This window comes from Mercenaria mercenaria, chromosome 1, assembly GCF_021730395.1.
Source record: "Mercenaria mercenaria strain notata chromosome 1, MADL_Memer_1, whole genome shotgun sequence".
Taxonomy (NCBI): Eukaryota; Metazoa; Mollusca; class Bivalvia; order Venerida; family Veneridae; genus Mercenaria; species Mercenaria mercenaria.
In genome coordinates, this window is record NC_069361.1 from 62,040,281 (window position 1) to 62,064,783 (window position 24,503).

At 36.1% G+C, this 24,503-nt stretch overlaps 1 protein-coding gene across 2 annotated transcripts in view; it reads left to right on the top strand.

Annotated features, from left to right (window-relative positions):
- The window catches only part of LOC123566171 (methionine synthase-like), a 149,417-nt gene that overhangs the window by 73,570 nt on the left and 51,344 nt on the right, over positions 1-24,503 (top strand). For both annotated transcript variants that reach the window (XM_053549113.1, XM_053549110.1), the window contains exons 13-18: positions 7,711-7,890; positions 9,584-9,700; positions 10,747-10,887; positions 13,811-13,900; positions 17,641-17,739; positions 23,236-23,394. In XM_053549113.1, the coding sequence (XP_053405088.1) occupies positions 7,711-7,890; positions 9,584-9,700; positions 10,747-10,887; positions 13,811-13,900; positions 17,641-17,739; positions 23,236-23,394 (786 nt within the window). The remainder of the gene's footprint in view (positions 1-7,710; positions 7,891-9,583; positions 9,701-10,746; positions 10,888-13,810; positions 13,901-17,640; positions 17,740-23,235; positions 23,395-24,503) is intronic.

The following is a 24,503-nucleotide window of genomic DNA, read 5'->3' on the forward strand; positions in this document are numbered from 1 at the left end:
TGTATTTGAAATACAGTGTAATTTCAAACTTTGCTATAAGCGCAGGACCGAACTCCCACGCAAGTTACAGGTGTAACATTAAAGATCCATTTAGATTTGTAAAAAAAAACTACAGTTTTAGTCTGTAATCGTAAATCAAAGTAAAAGTTAATATGATTTATAAAAGATATTCATGTTATCAGAGTAATTTCCAGATTTATGATTAGCGCAGACACACATCTTGCGCAGATAAAACATGTAATATTTCGTTCTCGTTATGACAGAAATCACTCTTTTTTCTATTCATTTTTTACATTATTTATTTGAAAGTTACATAAATAGTATGTTTTATGAATGAAATATATTTGAAATACAGTGTAATTTCAAACTTTGCTATTAGCGCAGGACCGAACTCCCATGCAAGTTACAGGTGTAACATTATAGATACATTTAGATTTGTAAAAAAAAACTACAGTTTTAGTCTGTAATCGTAAATCAAAGTAAAAGTTAATATGATTTATAAAAGATATTCATGTTATCAGAGTAATTTCCAGATTTATTATTAGCGCAGACACACATCTTGCGCAGATAAATAATGTAATATTTGTTCTCGTTATGACAGAAATCACTCTTTTTTCTATTTATTTTTTACATTATTTATTTGAAAGTTACATAAATAGTATGTTTTATGAATGAAATATATTTGAAATACAGTGTCATTTCAAACTTTGCTATTAGCGCAGGACCGAACTCCCACGCAAGTTACAGGTGTAACATTAAAGATCCATTTAGATTTGTAAAAAAAACTACAGTTTTAGTCTGTAATCGTAAATCAAAGTAAAAGTTAATATGATTTATAAAAGATATTCATGTTATCAGAGTAATTTCCAGATTTATTATTAGCGCAGACACACATCTTGCGCAGATAAAACATGTAATATTTCGTTCTCGTTATGACAGAAATCACTCTTTTTTCTATTCATTTTTTACATTATTTATTTGAAAGTTACATAAATAGTATGTTTTATGAATGAAATATATTTGAAATACAGTGTCATTTCAAACTTTGCTATTAGCGCAGGACCGACCTCCCATGCAAGTTACAGGTGTAACATTATAGATCCATTTAGATTTGTAAAAAAAAAAAACTACAGTTGTTTTAGTCTGTAATCATAAATCAAAGTAAAAGTTAATATGATTTATAAAAGATATTCATGTTATCAGAGTAATTTCGAGATTTATTATTAGCGCAGACACACATCTTGCGCAGATAAAAAATGTAATATTTGTTCTCGTTATGACAGAAATCACTCTTTTTCCAATCATTTTTTACAGTATTCATTTGAAAGTTACATAAATAGTATGTTTTATGAATGAAATATATTTGAAATACAGTGTAATTTCAAACTTTGCTGTTAGCGCAGGACCGACCTCCCACGCAAGTTACAGGTGTAACATTATATATCTATTTAGATTTGTAAAAAAAACTATAGTTTTAGTCTGTAATCGTAAATCTAAGTAAAAGTTAATATGATTTATAAAAGATATTCAAGTTATCAGAGTAATTTCCAGATTTTCATTTAGCGCAGGGCACCGAACACCTCTCTTGTGCAGCTACAAAATATAAAATTTCGTTTACGTTTTAATGAAAATTAGGTCTACTCTTTATTCAATCGATTTTGTACTATAAAATAATAATAATAATAATAATAGTATAGATAAGATCTGTAAGAATTTTCTTTTAATTCTGTGACTTTTTTATTTCATCTTTTATCTTAGACATGTTGAGAGATATGCTCCCGTTGGTAAAAAGAATATTATTGTGAAATTTCAAGATATTTCAATATAATAAAAACGATATTTTGCTAAGTGTGTGCTCGGGTGAAGTAGAAAATTATAAAAATAGCCTAAAACATACCAGAGGACGACCTGTGCAAGCTGGAGGAAATCACACCTTCACGCATGTTTAGGTTTTATTGCATCTTGTATAAGATGATATCGGAGGTATTGAAACCTGGTGACTGACTGCCGTGAATTTACTAAGGTAGAAACAAATTTATGACACATAATTTAAGTACCAAGATATTCAGCATTGACATCTATATTTATTAATAAATTGACCAACTGCATGATTTATCAAACACGAAATGCAAATTTCTGATATATAAAGTTACGTTTGTTATTTGCACTGCGCATTTTGTAAATCGCGCAGGTTAAATTTATCCTGCGCAACGATTGGTAAATCGTTGCGCATATAACCAACGTACAAATATTTGTTATATGCGCTGCGCGTTTGGTAAATAGCGCAGATTGGTTATTTGCGCTCAACAGTTATACATCATTGACAGATATCAGATCATTATGTTATACTTCAGTAGAGAAATTTAGTTGCCATCCAGTAGGGGACTTTGACCGTGCAAAAATGGAACAGGAAATCCTGGGATTATCTCAGGAAGTCCCAGGACTATCCTGGGATAATGTCCTGAAAATATCTCAGGAATTCCTGGGATAGTCCTGGGACTTTTCACGCCATTAAATGGGAATGGGCAGTACTTCATTCACTTGTTTGCTTTGTTAAAATAATGAGAACGGCCTGCTGAGGAAATTCTTCGGGATATTATGCCATGCTTTGCTGTCAGGTTAAAACTCATTTCAATACAAAAATTTACAGTATCCTGGCATTATGTGCCATGTACAGAATCCTGGCATTATGTGCCACTGACACTCAAACAAAAACAGGCATATTTAAAAAATAATGATAATAAGATACACATCTATCAAATCACCATTTTCTGTTAACTTTAACCCTTCCAGATTGTCCTGGTATAAAGAAGACACAATTCCATCTCCTTTGTGTTTGCAATATCAAATTGTATCAGTGACCTTCTTTCTTGTTCCAGGAAACATCAGTCATGTATTCCTTTTTAAGCTTTTTTAAGAAACTAATATTGTTACCATTTCTGTTAAAATCACTGCAAATCAGCTTACATTATGACTGTACAATATGATTTCTTTACTGGATACCGTGACCGTCCAATATATTCTTTTGTATTGGACAGGTCATCAAACGAAAAGATTGCATGTGAAGTTGATGTTAAAAGCTGTTGATAAATTTATCAACATGTTGCTATTATTGGGCTATTCCACTGCGCATGTTCAAATTATTTTATCTTTCTACTTCGCTTAGAAAATAAAAAAACTTATTAAGTACAGTACTCAAATATATGTCAGTCCAATATGACTTTTTAGCAGGGTGCTGTGTTTTAAAGAGCAAAGTTTAATAACCTAATATACTTCAACATTTTGAGCTGTCATTACCCCCCATACACCTAAACATGATTCTTTCTACTACAGAAAGTACAGTAGCTTCCATTACTACATCAGTCAGTAGCTGACTCTCAGGTCCTTCCAACCTTTGATCATGAAACAAGGTCAGAATGTTTGTCAGTACAAAATCTAGGTCATGTTTCATACTGAGTCATTAAACTGGTTCACAAGTGTCAAATCTTGTAATCATGTAAACATCACATTTTTACCCAATATTCCTGAAAAGATTTTTGTCCAAATGTTTCTCTTTCTCAGAACTGGAACGTTTTCAAAACTGGTTCCTTTGAGGTTGAGAACTATGTCAAATCATGGAAAAGCCTTGTAGACATAGTAGAAGCCAAATTTTCTGCCAGAAACCTTTTCAGAATGTTCATCTTTATCGAGTCTAGTTCAGGCTCAGAGCTGGAATATCTGGCATAAAACTAGTTCACTAGGTCAAAACATCAGAAACCTTGGTTGACACTAGATGCCATGTTTCTATCTTGTTTACATAAAACATAGTTAGACTATAGGTTGACCGCATGTTTTGAGCCATGACAGAATGATATACTTTTTCAATTTGGTTATATCAATGTTTGGTCCATACCTGCCTGAAAGATCTCTATAGAGTAAGTTGATATGTATGTTTTGTTTACAATGAACTTGATTATATCGCTGGCGCAATTGGTAGAGCATTATGATTACAAACAGTGAGGTGCGAGTTCAAGCCCAGATTACGGCCGTATTTTTTCTCTAGTATGCATTTTTAGCCCACCATCATCAGATGGTGGGCTATTCAAATCACTCTGCGTCCGTGGTCCGTCGTCCTTCCGTCCGTCCGTCCGTCCGTCAGTCCGTCCGTCCTTCCGTCCGTTAACAATTTCTCGTTATCGCATCTCCTCAAAAACTACCTGGGGGATTTTGACCAAACTTTGTCAGAATGATGTATTGGTACCCTAGTTGTGTCCCCCTGAAAATCAGACTGGTTCAACAATTTTTTAGTAAGTTATGGCCCTTTGTTTATTTCTATAATTTACATAGATTTATATAGGGAAAAACTTCGAAAATCTTCTTGTCCAAAACCACAGAGCCTAGGGCTTTGATATTTGGTATGAAGCATCATCTAGTGGTCCTCTACCAAGATGATTCAAAATATTTCCTTGGGGTCTAATATGGCCCCGCCCCGGGGGTCACATGGTTTATATAGACTTATATAGGGAAAAACTTTGAAAAACCTCTTGTTCAAAACCACAGGGCCTAGGGCTTTGATATTTTGTATATGACATCATCTAGTGGTCTTCTACTAAGATTGTTCAAATTATCCCCTAGGGTCAAATATGGCTCCGCCCTGGGGGTCACATGGTTGACATAGACTTACATAGGAAAAAACGTTGAAAATTTTCTTGTCCAAACCACAAAGCCTAGGGCTTTGGCATTTGTAATGTAGCATCATCTAGTGGTTCTCTACCAAGTTTGTTCAAATTATCCCCCTAGAGTCAAATATGGCCCCGCCCTGGGGGGTCACATGGTTCATATAGACTTATATAGGGAAAAGATTTTAAAATCTTCTTGTCAATAACCTACAACTTTCAAATTTGGACCACATGTATGGTTTTGAGTGGCAAGATGAACCTTGACATGAGTTGACCTTGATTTTGACCTAGTGACCTACTTTCACATTTCTGTAGCTACAGCCTTTAAATTTGGACCACTTGCATAGTTTTGTGCACTGAAAAAACTTTGACCTTGACTTTGACCTAGTGACCTACTTTCACATTTTTGAAAGTACAGGCTTCAAATTTGGACCACATGCATAGTTTTGTGTTCCGAATTGGAATTTGACCTTGATTTTGACCTACTGACCTACTTTCACATTTCTCAAGCTACAGCCTTCAAATTTGGACCACATGCATATTTTTGTGTACCGAAACAAACTTTGACCTTTACATTGACCTAGTGACCTACTTTCACATTTTTGAAGGTACAGGCTTCAAATTTGGAACACATGCATAGTTCTGTGTTCCGAAATAAAATTTGACCTTGATTTTGAGCTAGTGACCTACTTTCACATTTCTCAAGCTACAGCCTTCAAATTTGGACCACATGCATAGTTTTGTGTACCGAAATGAACTTTGACCTTAAGATTGACCTAGTGACCTACTTTCACATTTCTGTAGCTACAGGCTTCAAATTTAGACCACATGCATAGGATTGTGTACCGAAACAAACTTTGACCTTGACATTGACCTAGTGACCTACTTTCACATTTTTGAAGGTACAGGCTTTAAATTTGGACCACATGCATAAATTTGTGTTCTGAAGTGTAATTTGACCTTGATTTTGACCTAGTGACCTACTTTCACATTTCGTCCTTGAAATTGATCTAGTGACCTACTTTCACATTTCTCAAGCTACAGCTTTCGAATTTGGACCACATGCAAAGTGTTGTGTACGGAAATGAAATTTGACCTTGAGCTAGTGAGTAAGTCTTGAAATTTGGAACACTCAAAAATGGCACATTGGTGGGCGCCAAGATCACTCTGTGATCTCTTGTTTTTTTTAGTCAAGAATCTTTGGAAGACTCTTTTTAAAAACCATTTTATATATTTTAATAATAATGTTTGACTTATTTTTTTTTTCATTGTTTCTGTATTTTTAGCTCACCTGTCACAAAGTGACAAGGTGAGCTTTTGTGATCGCGCAGCGTCAGTTGTCCGTGCGTAAACTTTTGCTTGTGACCACTCTAGAGGTCACATTTTTCATGGGGTCTTTATGAAAATTAGTCAGAATGTTCACCTTGATGATATCTAGGTCAAGTTCGAAACTGGGTCACGTGTGGTCAAAAACTAGGTCAGTAGGTCTAAAAATAGAAAAACCTTGTGACCTCTCTAAGAGGCCGTATTTTTCATGGGATCTGTATGAAAGTTGGTCTGAATGTTCATCTTGATGATATCTAGATCAAGTTCGAAACTGGGTCACGTGCGGTCCAAAACTAGGTCATTAGGTCTAAAAATAGAAAAACCTTGTGACCTCTTTATAGGCCGTACTTTTCAATGGATCTTCATGAAAGTTAGTCAGAATGTTCACCTTGATGAAATCTAGGTCAAGTTCGAAATTGGGTCACGTGCGGTCAAAAACTAGGTCAGTAGGTCAAATAATAAAAAAACCTTGTGACCTCTCTAGAGGCCATATTTTTTATGGGATCTGTATGAAAGTTGGTCTGAATGTCCATCTTGATGATATCTAGGTCAGGTTTGAAACTGGGTCAACTGCGGTCAAAAACTAGGTCAGTAGGTCTAAAAATAGAAAATCCTTGTGAATGGATCTTCATGAAAATTGGTCAGAATGTTAAACTTGATGATATCTCAGTCAGGTTTGAAACTGGGTCACGTGCCTTCAAAAACTAGGTCAGTCAAATAATGAAAAAACCTTGTGACCTCTCTAGAGGCCATATTTTTCATGGGATCTGTATGAAAGTTGGTCTGAATGTTCATCTTGATGATATCTAGGTCAAGTTTGAAACTGGGTCAACTGCGGTAAAAACTAGGACATTAGGTCAAATAATAGAAAAACCTTGTGACCTCTCTAGAGGCCATATTTTTCATGAGATCTTCATGAATGTTCACCTTGATGATATCTAGGTCAAGTTCAAAACTGGGTCACGTGCTTTCAAAAACTAGGTCATTAGGTCAAATAATAGAAAAACCTTGTTACCTCTCTATAGGTCAAGTTCAAAACTGGGTCACATGAGCTCAAAAACTAGGTCACTATGTCATATAATAGAAAAAAAACGACATCATACTCAGTTCAAAACTGGGTCACGTGGGGATAGGTGAGCGATTCAGGACCATCATGGTCCTCTTGTTAATATATTTTGTGAGCATCATCACTATATTTGTAACGTGTAGAAGCCATTACACGGTAACTAAGACTAACAGGCAAGTATTTTTGACTAGCTAACACATCATTATGTAATCGATACAATGAACTGCACAATTTTCTCATGCAATATCCAATTATTTTTTTTTAAATGTGAATTTACCAGGGCTCGAACCTCGAAAAGCAAGTTTGTTAAGCCTACGCCATATCCTTTGGGCCTTGCATTTGTTTACATCTGTCGATAACTTATACTGCTTTACTATGTATTACATATATGTTCCTACCCTTTTTTGGCGAATCAACTGTCCTGCATAAATTAGTCATGGCTCAAAAAACGTGGTTGACCTATACTTTATCTTTATAAAATCTAGGACAAAGTGAAGTGCTCCATATGTACTTAATGCGCTGTGGCAGTCTGTTGGTGGTTTCCATAATTTTTGTTGAGCTCCTTTGAAATGGTAGGGTGTGGGGCCATATATTTTTCGGCTGCAAAAAAAAGCTCTAGTTTACTTGGATTTACAATGGACATGCGTTTTATTTCTACAGGCCACAGATGCAACAAGAAAAGTTGAGATATGTACAAGGTCATATAATATTCTTGTCAACAAAGTAGGTTTTAACAAGAATGACATCATTTTTGACCCAAACATTCTCACCATAGCAACAGGAATGGAGGAACATGATCGTTATGGAGTTGAATTCATAGAGGCTACTAGATCAATAAAGGTTGGTTGTCAAGTTACTTAAGTTGAAGTAAGATAAAATGCATTTATTATACTTTTGCTAAGTTTTTCTTGATAGGAAGATCATTTTTAGCTCGACTATACAAAGTATAAGGAGAGCTATCCTACTCGCCCCGGCGTCGGCGTCTTTCCGCGTCCCCACCTTGGTTAAAGTTTTGGTGCACTTTCTCTTTTTGTGCCCCCCATGAGTGGTGGGGGCATATAGATTGGTCTTGTCCGTGCATCTGTGCGTCCATCCGTCCGTCCGTCCGAAGTTCGTGACGCGCCTAGCTCGAAAAGTATTTGATATAAATTGATGAATCCTTGTATGAGTCTTTATCATGATATGAACTTGTGCACCTCCTATTTTTTGTTTGGCTCCGCCCCCTATTTTCAGAGTTATGGCCCCTTAAATAGTCAAAAATGCACATTTTCACCTTGTGACACGCCTAGCTCAAAAAGTATTTGATATAGATTCATGAAACCTTGCATGAGTCTTAATCATAATATGAACTTGCGCACCTCCTATTTTTCATCTGGCTCCACCCCCTATTTCTAGAGTTATGGCCCCTGAAATAGTAAAAAAATGCACATTTTCACCTTGTGACACACCTAGCTCAAAAAGTATTACATATAAATTGATAAAACCTTGCATGAGTCTTTATCATGATATGAACTTGCGAACCTCCTATTTTCTGTCTGCCTCCGCCCCCTATTTTCAGAGTTATGGCCCCTGAAATAGTCAAAAAATGAACATTTTCATCTAATTATGTGCATAGCTCAAAAAGTATTTGATGTAAATATATGAAACCTTGTTAGACTCTTTATTATGATGTGACCTTGTGCACTTGGCATTTTTTTGAGAATCTTAGTGCTTATTACAGAGATACAGCCCTTGAAATAGCCAAAATAGTAGATTTTTTGTTTGTGATGCTCATAGCTCAAAAAGTATATGGCCTAGAGTAATGAATCCTTTTCATAAAATGTTTGTTGAGGCTGTACCCCATTAAGACTGCAACCATTTAAATTATTTCCAGTTATTTGTGACAAATGCACTAGTGGGGAGCACACCTGTTTCTAGTTTTCCAATGGACAACACTTAAAGATTACCAAAGATAAAAATAGAAAAAAGCCCATTCACTTAGCCTAATAGGGAGAACGCACATCTATGGGTTGCTGTGTAATGAATTGGCTCCCCACACGAGGTCTGTGACCTGAGACCCAAAACCAAAAAAAGTAAAAATGCACTTTTGAATTACCACTTCTCATAACTTATATGTTCTACATGGTCAGAAAGTCAAAGTCAGGTAAACTACTCATGGTCATCATGAGCTTTATGATTGTTGCTTGTTGTTACTATGAACAAAATTCATCCTGCAGAAAATACAGAAGTTAATATCACACTTGTTGAATTGTAATATGGTCAGTATGTTTTTGAAAGGTTTTCCAATATTTCAGTTAATAAATCAGTGTATAAGTGTAAATCTCCAGCTGTTATAAATGATTATATTTCCATAATATTTTCATCTGTGAAGTGTTTATGGAGAAAAGTTCTGAATTTGGACATCTTAAGAACTTAAATATCATATGAGGACTAATACCCATATATACAGCATGTATAAGGAAAATTGGAAAATGCAGTTTTAAATGCAAACAGTTGTAATTAATCATACATTTTTTCTGTCCATGTATCATAGGAGAGTTTACCTGGTGCTAGAGTGAGTGGTGGACTTTCAAATTTCTCTTTCTCATTCCGAGGAATGGATACTGTCAGAGAGGCTATGCACAGTGTCTTCCTATATCATGCTATAAAGGTATAATATATTTCATATTTTTTATCCTTTACGCAAGAGGCACTTGCACAAATAAAGTCTTTACAATACACATAACTTATTATTTATTTTTTTGTTTAAGTTTTCTCAAAATGGATGCAATTTTCTCAAAGGTGTTAGTATTTAGACTCCATGGAAACAGATTACAATGATTCAGTTTCGATGTTTTTATTAGCTCACCCAAATCATATACGCTGAAATTGATTGTAGTTTTTACTTTATTACTATTATACATGTACCTCCTGAAATATATTTATAGATGGGCATATATGTATAGTTGCTGCCTTGTCGGTCCCAAAATCTTTGTACAGATAATGCCTCCTGCAGTTTTCAAGGGATTTGGCCCTAACTGACAGAAATATATCAATGTGGAACAAACTTGGGTCTATTGGCATGACATGAATGTATCATATGCTTTGTTTGCACCTGCCAGCTTAGCTCAGTAGGGTGCAGATCTACGGATCTTGGGGTCACGAGTTTGATCCCCAGGTGTTGCCTCTGATTCATGAGGGGAAGTTGGCAGTTACTTGCAGAGAAAAGGTTTGTACTGATACAGAATCCAGGAACACCGGATAGGTTAACTGCCCACTGTTACATAACTGACAAACTGTTGAAAAACGGTGTTAACCCCCCAATTACATTTTACTTTCCCTGTTTCAAGGTGGTGTATGGGGGTGATAATTGTGTTTTGTGGTCTATTTATCTTTGAGAGCTAAAATACATAGCTCATCCAGTCACAGTTGGTTAAAGGGGCTAAAATGTCACTGCTGATTGCGAGACATTGATAACACGGATGTGAGACTATATATATGTAATGCACGTCTGACTGTGTTGTTAGGTACTTTGGCCTGGTATCTTGTTACAGTGCTCGTTCTCCCAAAATACATGTAGAGGCTTTTACACCAGAGTATTGTCATAGAAGCAAGGCTGTTGTCAAGCATTTTATTAGTTTTATTCAAAAAGTTTAATAAATTCATTGGTATAAACATATCTAAGTATGAAGGTTGAATGTTGATTGTGTGTTGTAGGCGGGTATGGATATGGGTATAGTAAATGCAGGCTGTTTACCGGTATATGATGATATAGAACCCAAACTGCTGCAATTGTGTGAGAGCCTTCTCTGGGCCAAAGATCCAAATGGAACTGACAAACTTCTAGCTTATGCACAGGTAAAATACTTTATTGCTGCAGAAAGTTTTGAATAGGATTTAATCGATTATTAGCTTACCTGAACTCTGTTTAGGGACATCTATTAGTTTAGGTTGATAGTCCAGCATCAACCTTGGTCATCCGTCTTCAGCATTTTTACTTAAACATCTTATTCCTTGAAACTGTTAATAAGAATTACACCAAGCTTGGTCAGTTTCATCCTGGCATAAACCTCTATCAAAAGGTCAAATGGTTCAACTTGGCCCCATTTGGGGGCCACCAGAGCTAAAAATACTTGTTTTTGTGAGCAACTCAATGGATTTTCATAAAATTTGGCTTGTAGCTTCATTATAAGGTCCTCTCCAAAATGTGTTCAAATTAGGGCACTCTCTCCTTTAAGGGGCTACTAGAGGTAAGAATAGAAATACCTTTAAACAATTTGTGTGATTGTCATTAAACTTAGTCTGTAGCATCATTATATGGACTTCTCCCAAATTTTTATGCTCCCACATTTATTGGGGGTGGGGGGCATATAGTGATGCTGCTGTCCATATGTCCGTCGGTTTAATATTCTTATGTGTCCAACTCCTCCCGCACTATTAGCCTGATTTGCTTCAAACTTTTACAAATGAGAAAGCTTGATGTGCAGATGACCATAAAGGAAAGAAATTTTGCTGTGACCATTTTTACTGCAGTTATGGCCTGTTGAAAAGTTTGCTTTATAGAATATAGAGAAAAATCTTGTGTGTCCAACTCCTCAAACACTATTGAAAGGATATGCTAGCTGAAGAACCTTGATGTGAAGATGACCATAAATAATGGACTTATTTCTGTGGCTATTTTTTGTCTTTCAGTATGTAAAATTGTGCACCTGGTGTTTTAATTAGAATTTCGCACAGCCAAACCAGAGTTTTGGCCTTTGACTTAGTGAAGTATATATACAAATAGAGCCTAAAAGTTTGTGTTAAAAGTATTTGACCTTGGATTATGAGACATTGTAAATATTATTCAGCATGTGAAGTTGTACAACTGGGATTTTATTTTGAGATTTAACTCGACCAGAGTTATGACTCTTGGCTTAATTTTAAATATGCAAAAAAACACATAAAAGTTTGTGTTGTGTGCATTTCATAAAGTATTAACTCATAAATGTGGATTCAGTGCATAAAAGTGTTTCCCATGTATGTCAAAAACCATCTGACCTAGAGTCATAAAACATTAGAGAAATGTTATATAGCACCTGTTGTTCTGTTTCACTCAGCCAGACTAGAATTATGGATCTTGACCAAGTTAAAAGTACACATAAAGTGCTTGAAAGTTTATATTGCATATATCTTAAAGTAATTTCACCTTGACTCATGAAACTATATGTACAGTGACGAGATGAGTTGGGTGGCATTAATGTCCAGTGTACACTCATCTTTTTTTTTGGCTATATATGAAATTTTAAAAATCTCCTGTGAAGTGATGACCCAAATTCAGAAATATTTTCACACAAAAAAAGTTCCTTTGGTAACCCTTTACCAAATTACAAAATTTCCTCATAGTCCAAACCACATTCCACCTCACTCCTCACACCCTCCACCCTGAAACTGTTTAACTAGATGATGAAGGTCATATGGCATGTGGGCAGAGTCAGCTTTTGGTTTCTGCTCTAGAATGTAGCTAGCTAGCAGAGACAGTTCTTGGTATTCCATAAGAGGTTACTGGGATCACTGTTACTAAAAAGAGAACTCAGTAACTTAAGTTTGCATTAATGTTGGATCACTGTTACTAAAAAGAGAACTCAGTAACTTAAGTTTGCATTAATGTGTTGAAATTTTATGTAGCTTATAGAAAACCAAGGTTTGGATTGTATAGGGAGTCAGTAGGATCAAGTTCAAGATCAACATAACTTAATTAATCTGCATACTTAGAAAATTCAACTTTAGTGCAGAAGTCTAGAGCACTGGGCCAAAGTTACATTTTGTGATGTGGAATGGATTGGTAGCGGTTTAAATTCCAGTCCAGGCCTAACTTTTCTGTTTTTGTGATGAAAAATGTCATTTTGATGCCTTAGGGTTAAGTTACTAGAAATAGATTTTTTATGCCTCAGGCATATAGTGATTGAACTATCTGTCCATACGAACCAGGTTGGCTACAGTCCACATTAATGACCTGATTTAGTTCATACTCACTCTTAACATTACTTGATGCAAGTCCTTCAAGTCGCTAGCGATTCATGTTTAATTTGCAGATCCTATTCTGTCGTTCATTTCGCATGAACACCGAGAAAAATAGTTTCATTTCTTATATTTACATTATATTTCCTTTCCATTTGCAAACTTTAAAATATTATGAATTGCATGTAATTTGTAGCATTCAACATTAAAATCAGCTTCCCGGCCATTCTGTTCACCAGACGGAACAACTGCGACGTCATCTAAGGAACGTTCTCCCTGACTATACGCGGACGTCATCAAAACACCGATCAGTTATCACTAAGCAGCGATGACGTAACTTTCGCGCCTTTCCTTTTGCTGTTCATACGAAATGAATGTCAAAAGTTTCAATGGAAAAGAATAGGGCCAATGTTAATATATATAAATGATCTTGATCCTCATAAGACCTCCCCCTTCAAAGTTAAAACTTTAAAACACAGGGACTACTTCAAAATAATTTCACAGATATTTTCCTTGCATAAATGTTAACCAAAACTGTACAAGCAAGGGGCATAACACAGGTGAGTGATGTAGGTCCATTATGGCTCTCTTGTTTTGTACTAAACAGAGTCATTTAGATGCCATAGGGTCAAGGTCACACTAATGACTTAGTCAGGAATGACAAAAGGCAATGACACATTTATGTTTGTTGTATCTGTACTTCTGGATAGCATGATTGTATTTTGTCATATGTATGTATTAAACTGTTGACTATTGTTAAGAATAATCCTGGATATTTCAGTCAATGGGAAAAGATGCAAAGAAAGCAACAGTTAGTGATGAATGGAGAAATAAAGATGTTGAGGAAAGACTTTCATACTCTCTTATAAAGGTAATATTGTGTTTTAGAGTTTTATTGATATTTCAATGTACACATCTAGTATATTATAACCTATCTTCCCCAGTCCCCATGCAGTCATGAGTTGGTAAACCGAAGTGGTAATGGTACTGTATCATTCGTCAGTTGCTCATTGGAGGCCTTTAGCTTTTTATCCCCCGCCGGTGAAATCGGGAGGTGGGTATTGAAATGGCATTGTCCGTCCGTCAGCGCATCCGTGCGTCCGTCCGCAGCCATTTCTCAGTAACTAGCAGGTAGAATTTCATGAAACTTGAAATAAACATGAACCAACATACTGCGATGATGCCCGTCAAGTTTTTTTTTGGATTGGTCAATTTCCCTTAGAGTTATTGCCCTTGATTTAATAAAAAATGCCCAAAAATGTCTGTTCGCAGCCATTTCTCAGTAACCAGCCAGTAGAATTTCATGAAACTTGAAATAAACATGAACCAACATACTGGGATGTGATGTTTTGTACCCTCACCCAGTCACCCCCGCTGCCCCTCACCCCCTGCCCCCTCCAAATATAAAAAAAGCATTCTTTTTCTGTTAAACTGATTTTGACTATTGAAATTATTTGCTTCTTAGTAACATCCTTAACTTTTTGGCGGATATATTTTTAGCTCAACTATTCGAAGAATAAGTAGAGCTATCTTACTCACCACGGCGCCGGCGTCACACCTTGGTTAAATTTTTCGTACTAGTCCACTTTTTGACAAAGTCTTTTGAGATAAAGCTTTGAAACTTTCAACACTTGTTTACCATTACATGTCCAGTTTTAGGCAAGAGTACATAACTCCATCAAGGATTTTGGCTGAATTATGGCCCCTTTTAACTTAGAAATCTTGGTTAAGTTTTTCGTACAAGTTCACATTTTGTGTAGTGTTTGACATATGGCTTTAAAACTTGTATCACTTGTTTATTATAACAGTCTCTATCTGTAGGAAAGAGAACATAACTTTGTCAACTATTTTCGCGGAATTATGGCCCTTCTTGGACTTGGAAATTGGTACAATTTTTGTACAAGTCCATGTTTTGTCAAAACTATTTGACATGTGGCTTTGAAAGTTTGAACTATTTTTTTTATCATGATTTATATTTGTAGGCAAGAGTGCATAACTCTGTCAACTATTTTGGCTGAATTATGGCCCTTTTTTGACTTGGAAATTGGTTCAGTTTTCGTACAAGTCCATGTTTTGTCAAAACTATTTGACATATTGCTTTGAAACTTTGAACACTTGTTTATCATCTTGATTACTATCTTTAGGCAAGAGTACATAACTCTGTCAACTATTTTGGCTGAATTATGGCCCTTTTCGGACTTGGAAATTGATTCAGTTTTCTTACAAGTCAATGTTTTGTCAAAGCTATTTGACATGAAGCTTTGAAACTTTCAACACTTGTTTATCATCATGATTTCCATCTGTAGGCAAGAGTACATAACTCTGTCAACTATTTTGGCTGAATTATGGCTTTTTGGACTTGGAAATCAGTTAAGTTTTTCGTACCAGTCTCTATTTTGCCTAACCTGTTTGTCATATGGCTTTGAAACTTTGACCATTTGTTTACCTTCATAGTCTACTTACCTAAGACAAGGACTTTAGCTCAGTTATGGCCCTTGTTTGGACATAGAAATTAGTTAGGTTTGGCATACCATTCCCTTTTTTGTCTATTAACTGTTTGATATATGGCTTTGAAACTTTGAACACTTGCTTACCAACATGGTCACACATTGCCATATAGTGCAAGACTAAACCAAATCCACAAATGCAGGTACATTGTTTGTCTAATCTGTTCCGTTTCTTTTGTCTGAAAATCTCAGGTAATATTTTGACCCTATACTTCTATCAGTGCTTCGAATAGTCTATCGCGCTGTCAACAGACAGCTCTTGTTTTGCCAGTCCTCGCCACAAACCCTTTCGGCGGGGGATACTAATTCATTGAATTTGCTTGTTACTTTATATGACTATGAGCCCCATGATGAAAGTTTACCAATTTTGGTCATCCTTGCATAAATCCCTCTCAAATTTGTAAAAATGGTTCCACATGACCCCTTTTAAGGGCTGCCAGAGCTCAAGATTAGAAACAATTTTATGTTTACATTTGATGGACCTTCACCAAACTTTTATCTGTAGCATCCTATTTAGCTCTCCTCTCAAATGTCCTAAAATGGTTTCACTTGGCCGAATTTAAAGGTTCCACATTTCAAGAAACAAGCTTTTCTCCTGAAACACCTGATAGATCTTTAATAGCTATTATGGGCTACCAGAGTGATCTTTAAGAATAATTTTCTATGAACTTCATGATGGATCACCACTAGACTTGATATATAGCATCCTTATTTGTATAGTCTTAAAATTTATTCAAATGTTTTTGCTTGACCCCATTTTGTGGCTGCCAGAGCTCAAAATAGGAAAACATTTAAAGGACTTCTTTTCATGAACCTCATGATGGATTATCACTATACATGGTCTGTAGCATCTTGTTTATACCTGTCTGATGTTCATTTAATTGTTTCCACTTAACATCTTTTAGAGGATGCCTTAGATGAAAATAGAAAAAAACCTTTGTGTGACCTCTTCTCTTGAACCACTTAATGGATCTTCTTAGCATCCATGTAAAGGCCACTGACAATTTTGTTCAAATGGTTCCCACCTGATCCCTTTTAGTTGCCGTCAGAGCTAAAAATAGAAAGAATTTTATATTACGTCTTTTAATGAACCACTTGATGGATATTCAACAATTTTGATCTGTAACATACTTTTAGGAGCCACCAGAACTAAATATAGAAAATCTTTTAAAGGTCTCACCTCAAAAGCTGCATGGAGAGATCTTCACCAAATATAATAAGTAACATCCTTGGACCTTTGTTAAACCATTTTCTTGAAGCTGCCTGTCATGGATATTGGCTGAGTTTTCTCTGTATAAGTTATGTTTAGTTCTGAGAAAAATTACTCTATAGTTACTGAGCGGACAGCTTTGACCAATTCAAAGGCCATATAACTGTGGAAATACTAACTTGTCTGAAATGGCTAGTCATTCAACTTGGCCTAGATTTTATACAGTTAGACATGTTCTATCAGTTTAGTTTAGTTCTGATACAAAATACTCTAGTTATTGAGTGGACACTGATTTTTCTGCCCACCACACCACCTTCCCAACCTCCCATCCATAAAGGGTAAAAACATAATACATCCCAGTTTTGAAACAGGTGTATAAAAACACTGTTATTGATAAAGTAGTCCCGTTTGTAAAATTTAAACAACTTATTTAGTAAAATTGGAATTTTACAGAAATCACTGGCAATTTCTAGCTATTTTTGCTTGCTGATTCATTGGATGTGAAATCGCAAAATTTTTGTCTTGCAAAAATTTCCAAATTTGCAGTACTTTTTGTTACTTTTGTAGGTATACCTGAAAATGTTCTCATACAGAGAAATTGAAGAAAATATTAATTTTTTTTTTCAATGTAAATTTTGAATTTAAGCTAAATTATAATTGTTTGTGTCAATTTGTCATAAAAGTTATTTATAGTTTGCTTCAGTTTTTGGTTCTCATATTTGAATATCAGTTTCAAATTGGTCATGCATTTATCTTGTCCATAACATAAAAACAGGCATGGTGACATACCCTTGTGATTGCTAAAACAAATCTGTCCATAGAAACAAATTCTAGATAATGTCCTTAAGAATCAGTAGTCAATTTGGTATGTATCCTCCTATTAACACTTTTTAGGGTATAGACAAATACGTTATTGAAGATACTGAAGAGGCTCGGCAGAATTCTGAGAGATATCCACGACCACTGAATGTCATAGAAGGTCCTTTGATGAAGGTAATTATCAATATATTTGTAGAAATATAACATTTTATTTCATTCCTTCAGCCCCCCACTCTTCTTGAAGGGGCAAACATACAGTAATTCCATTGTTTGTTCCTCTGTCTGGATTTCATGTCCAGTCTATATCTTTGTCATTCATGGATGGATTTCAAGAAAAACTTGACACCAATGATTAGCTTAACATGATGATATTTTGTGTGCAAGAAACTTAACTCTGTGGCCCCGTCCTGGGGGGTCACATGGTTTACATAGATTTATATAGGGAAAAACTTTGAAAATCTTCTTGTCCAAAACCACTGGGCCTAGGGCTTTGATATTTGGTATATAGCATCATCTAGTGGTCCTCTACCAAGATTATTCAAATTATCCCCCTAGGTTCAAATATGGCCCCACCCTGTGGGTCACATGGTTTGTATCGACTTATATAGGAAAAAAACTTTGAAAATCTTCTTCTCAAAAACCACAGGGCATAGGTCTTTGATATTAGGTATGTGACATCATCTAGTGGTCCTCTACCAATATTGTTCGAATTATGCCTCTGGGATGAAAAGAGGCCCCATCCCGGAAGTCTGAAGTTTTACATAAACTTGTATAGGAAAAAACTTTAAAAATCTTCTTGTCTTAAACCACAAGACATAGGCCTTTGATATTTGGTATGTAGCATTGCCTGGTGGTCTTCTACCAAGACTGTTCAAATTTGACCCTGGGGTGAAAAGAGGCCCCAGGGGTCCCAATTTTATATAGACTTATATAGAAAAAAACAACTTTAAAAATCTTTTATCTGAAACCACAAGACCTAGGCCTTTGATATTTGGTATGTAGCAATGCCTTATGGTCCTCTACTAAGATTGTTCAAATTAAAACCCTTTGGTGAAAAGAGGCCCCACCCCGGGGGTCCCAAGTTTTACATAGACTTATATAGGAAAAAACTTAAAAATCTTCTTGTCTGAAACCACAAGACCTAGGCCTTTGATATTTGGTATGTAGCATTGCCTTGTGGTCCTCTACTAAATTTGTTCAAATTATATCCCTGGGGTGAAAAGAGGCCTCGCCCCGGGGGTACCAAGTTTTACGTAGACTTATATAGGAAAAAACTTTAAAAAATCTTTTGTTCTGAAACTCCAAGGCCTAGGCTTTTGATATTTGGTATGCTGCATTGCCTAGTGGTCCTTTACAAAGATTATTCAAATTATGCCCCTGAGGTGAAGAGAGGCCCCACCCAAGGGGTCCCAAGTTTTACATAGCCTTATATAGGAAAAAACTTTAAAAATCGTCTTGCCTGAAACTGCAAGGCCTAGGCTTTTGATATTTGGTATGTTGCATTGCCTAATGATCCTCTACGACATTTGTTCAAATTATGCCCCTGGGGTGAAAAGAGGCCCTGCCCCGGGGGTCCCAAGTTTTACATAGACTTGTATAGGAAAAAACTTTAAAAATCTTTTTGTCTCGAAGTTCAAGGCTTAAGCCTTTGATATTTGGTCTGTAGCATTGCCTAGTGGTTCACAAGATTGTTCAAATTATGCCCCTGGGGTGAAAAGAGGCCCCGTGCTGGGTGTCACTTGTATATGAGTTATATAGGAAAAACTACTTCAAAAATTATCTGATCATATTTCCTAGATTGTTTAATTATAATTACCTGATGACCCCAAGTAATTAGGGGTCACTTGACTGTGACCTTGACCTACTGACCTACTTTCTTGTTTTTTAAGATACAGCCTTGAAATTTGGATGACATGTACAGTTTTGCACACTGATCATAACAGCATAGAAATTTGGACCTCGTCAGTAACTTTCGATAAAGATTTCAATACTCATCTTTAATGTTCTTAGCCCTAACCTACTGACCTACTTTCTTGTTTTTGAAGCTACAGCAAAGAGATTTGTATAATTTTTTAACAGATTTCAGTACTTATCTTGAAGAATCTTTACCATGACCTTCTCACCTAGTTTTTTTAGTTCAAGGTGAGCTATTGTGACTGCTTGATGTCCGTCGTGCGTCATCCGTCATGTGTCAACAATTTCTAAAATACTCTTCTTCTTGAAAACCACTGGGCAGAATTACACCAATCTTGACAGGAATGATCCTTGGGTGGCCCCCTTTCAAAATTTTCAAAGAAATGAATTCCATGCAGAACTCTGGTTGCCATGGCAACCGAAAGGAAAAACTTTAAAAATCTTCTTCTCCAAAACCACAGGGCCTAGGGCTTTGATATCTGGTGTGTAGCATCATCTAGTGGACCTCTACTAAAATTATTCAAATTATCCCCCTAGGGTCAAATATGACCCCGCCCTGGGGGTCACATGGTTTATATAGACTTATATAGGGAAAACTTTGAAAATCTTCTTGTACAAAACTACATGGCCTAGGGCTTTGATATTTGGTATGTAGCATTATCTAGTGGTCCTCTACCAAGATTATTCAAATTATCCCCCTAGGGTCAAATATGGCTCCACCCCGGGAGTCCCAAGTTTTACATAGACTTAATATAGGAAAAAAAGTTTAAAAATCTTCTTGTCCAAAACCACAGGGCCTAGGACTTTGATATCTGGTGTGTAGCATCATCTAGTGGACCTCTACCAAAATTGTTCAAATTATCCCCCTAGGATCAAATATTATCCCCCTAGGGTCAAATATGGCCCCGCCCCGGGGGTCACATGGTTTATATAGACTTATATAGGGAAAACTTTGAAAATCTTCTTGTACAAAACCACATGGCCTAGGGCTTTGATATTTGGTATGTAGCATTATCTAGTCCTCTACCAAGATTATTCAAATTATCCCCCTAGGGTCAAATATGGCCCCACCCCGGGGGTCCCAAGTTTTACATAGACTTAATATAGGAAAAAAAGTTTAAGAATCTTCTTGTCTGAAACCACAACACTTAGACCTTTGATATTTGGTTTGTAGCATTGTCTTATGATCCTCAACCAAAATTCTTCAAATTGTACCCTTGGGGTGAAAAGAAGCCCTGCCCTGGGGGTCCCAAGTTTTATAAAGACTTATATAGGAAAAAGCTTTAAAAATTTTCTTGTCTGAAACCATACGACCTAGGCTTTTGATATTTGGTATGATGCATTGTCTAGTAGTCCTCTACCAAAACTGTTCAAATTATGTCCCTGGGTTAAAAGAGGCCCCGCCCTTGGGTCACTTAGTTATTATGTGAGTTATATAGGAAAAAAATACTTAAAAATCATCTGATCCTATTTCCAAGATTGTTTAATTATAATTACCTGATGAGAGTAAGTAATATGATGTCACTTGACTGTGACCTTGACCTACTGACCTACTTTCTTGTTTTCAAGATACAGCCTTGAAATTTTGATGACATACACAGTTTTGCACACAAATCGTAAAACTGAATTTCATTGACCATGAATGTGACATACTGACTTTCTTAATATTTCATCATCAGTTTGGCATTTGAAACATGTAGCTCATATTACTCAGGTGAGCGATCCAGGGTCATCATGACCCTCTTGTTTTGGTTTTTGAAGCTTTAGCAAAGAAATTTATTCAAGCAAGCAATTAAACCAAGATGAGCAATATAGGGCCAACATGGCCCTCTTGTTGAGTTTTGTTGTCCACATAACACTAAAACTACTGTAAGGAATTTATGCAAATTTATAAAATTACCGACAAGATTTTAGTTGCATAATTATATGCATCATGTTTTCAGTTATTTAACTGTAATACAGTCTAACCTCTTAATAACGGTCATTGAAGGAACTAACAGAAAGAAACCACTACAGACTGGTGGCCACTATATACAGGTTTTTCATGTAGGACATTAAAATTAGTTAAAAACATAATTATGCTTATTATGTACATATATGGTGTGTTGTTTAGGGACACTTCCAGTTTAGCGGTCCCTGGTCGGAAATACGTCATGACGTCACGTTACTTTGGGGGCTGCTGCCCCCACACCCCTGCTTTTTTCATTAGCGTTACTGGCTCCATACCAAAGCTGTGTTATTTTAACAAGAATTTAAACACAACCCTCCTAAAATAAATAGTCAAAGTCAGTGGGGATCGCTAAAATGGAAACTACCCGTTGTTTATAATAATATACATACAGTGTAACTTCTGAAAACTGCACACCCTCGGGACCACAAGAAAAGTTCTGGTTGAGGAAGTTTCTGATATTTGGAAGTACGGAATGATTTGGACAAGTAAAACTGCATATTATTAAGTCTTTTTTATACGCCCGTTTGAAAAATGGGACGTTTTATGGGAACGCCCCTGGCGGGCGGATGGGCGGGCGGGCTGGCAGCGTCCACAGACTTTGTCCGGAGCATATCTTCTTCATGCATGGAGGGATTTTGATGAAACTTGGCACAGTTGTTCACCATCATGAGACAGAGTGTCATGCGCAAGAACTAGGTCCCTAGGTCTAAGGTCAAGGTCACACTTTGAGGTCAAAGGTCAAATTCAAGAATGACTGTCCAGAGCATGTCTTCTTGCATGGAGGGATTTTGATGAAACTTGGCACAATTGTTCACCATCATGAGATGGAGTGTCATGCGCAGGTCCCTTCTTTAGAATTACTTCCCTTTGTTGTTACTATAAATAGCTTTTATTGCAACTTTTTCATTACTAGTCATAGCGAAAAATCGAGACCACTTTTCTGTAGTACAACATGCATATTACATCCAATGTTGAGGTGTATTTTGACCTATCCTTACAGGGTAAGGATTTTTGTGTGGACTTACACATTTTTTTGGATTTTTTTTTTTTTTTTTTTTTTTTTGTTAAGATTAACTTCCCTTAGTTGTTACTATAAATAACCTATACTGTAACTTTTTTTATAATTGACGGTAGGAAAAAACCAAGATCACTTTTCTGTGGTACAACATAGATGTTACTTTCAAATTTTAGGTGTATTTTAAGGTATCTCTACTTGGTAAGGAGTTTTTTTGTGGACATAGAAAAACAAAAGAATTATAGACAGATAGCGACCTGTTGTTTGACTACGTAAGAGATTAAATGATCATTTTAGTGTCATGCTGACATTTTAAGTCCCCTACTGATGGAACACCGGAGGGTACTATAGGAATGACCTCTGTCTGTCCATCCATCCATCTGTCCATCTGCAAATCTGGATCCCACAATTACTCAAAAAGTATTCAAGCGAGGCTCATAAAACTTGGTATGTGAAAGATGGCAGTATGTAGATTATGTACATACATGACTTATGCTTGTAGGTCAAAGGTCAAGGTAACTATTAATGATCAAGTAAAAAAAGTTTCCACTCCATAACTTTTATGTGCATGGATGGATTTTCTTATTGCTACACACAAACGTTATTACTTTTATATGCATTGAAGGATTTTTTTATTACTACACAGAAATGTTCCCCTTGATTAGACTTATGTGTCGCACACATGACCCATGATTGTCGGTAAAGGTCAAGTAGAAATAGTTTCTGCTCCATAATTCAGATTTTGGTTCTTTTAAATGAAAGGTACAAAAATATATATTTTCTTTAAAAGGGTATGAGTATAGTTGGAGACCTGTTTGGAGCAGGAAAAATGTTTCTGCCTCAAGTGATCAAGTCAGCTCGGGTGATGAAAAAAGCTGTTGGACATCTCATACCATTTATGGAAGAGGAACGTCAGGCTCGTATGGAAGCTGGTGGAGTAAATGAGTTGGTAAGAACTATACCTCCAGTTCATTTGGATATTTTGTGCTGTAATCACCCTCCCATAAGACCTGCATGGCTTAAGTTTTTAAAGTTGCTGACTTGCCCCTCATCTCTGTGTGCTTGAACCCTGCTTTGATTGTTATGTGAGGAAGCATATAAGCCTGCCTCTGGGAAGTTGCAAACTGACGTAAATTGTTGTGACTTAAAATCAACAAATATAGTTTCAGTTGTCTCAAATTTCTGTTGTTTAATAATTTTAAGCTTTTGTTTTTAGGGCCTTTCATTAAATGAGTCAGTCTGTCAGTATGTGTTTCCTTGTGAGTGCCAGGGTGAGCTTAGTTGTGATTCCCAGTCTTCTGTTACCTTCAACAGTCTTCATGAAACTTGCACAGAATGTATATGAATACATGGTCTCAGTAAAGTTCTGTAATTGGCAATAACACTGAAGTTGAATTTTCAAACATTTCATATTTCATATCATTAGTTCATTATGTTAGAGACCTTTTCAAAAGCAGTCTCTAGTTTATTAATCTCTCTGCCCACCTACATTATCCAGCTGTCTGTCTATGTTACCACCTACATTATCCAGCTGTCTGTCTATGTTACCACCTACATTATCCAGCTGTCTGTCTATGTTACCACCTACATTATCCAGCTGTCTGTCTATGTTACCACCTACATTATCCAGCTGTCTGTCTATGTTACCATCTACATTATCCAGCTATCTGTCTATGTTACCACCTACATTATCCAGCTGTCTGCTATGTTACCATCTGTCTGTTTGTCCATGCATTATCCATCTGCATGCCTGCCCCTCAGTATAATTGCTTAACCCTAATGAACATAATTTATTTTTTAGTGAACATGCACATATTGCCAGGATGTGCACTCCGCTATACCCTAGTATAAGTATTTCCAGCTGATAAATGCACTTCCACCTCTAAATTACCAAAAAAAAAAAAAAAGAAGAAATAAAATCTAAAAATACTATTGGCACATTTATCGAGTCAAGCAGACATTTGAGGAGCATACAGTAGTTTACTATTTCCTCTTGTTCAACCTGTTTATGTTACCCAAATTTCTCTGACATGGTTTTTTTTTCTCAGTATGAACTTA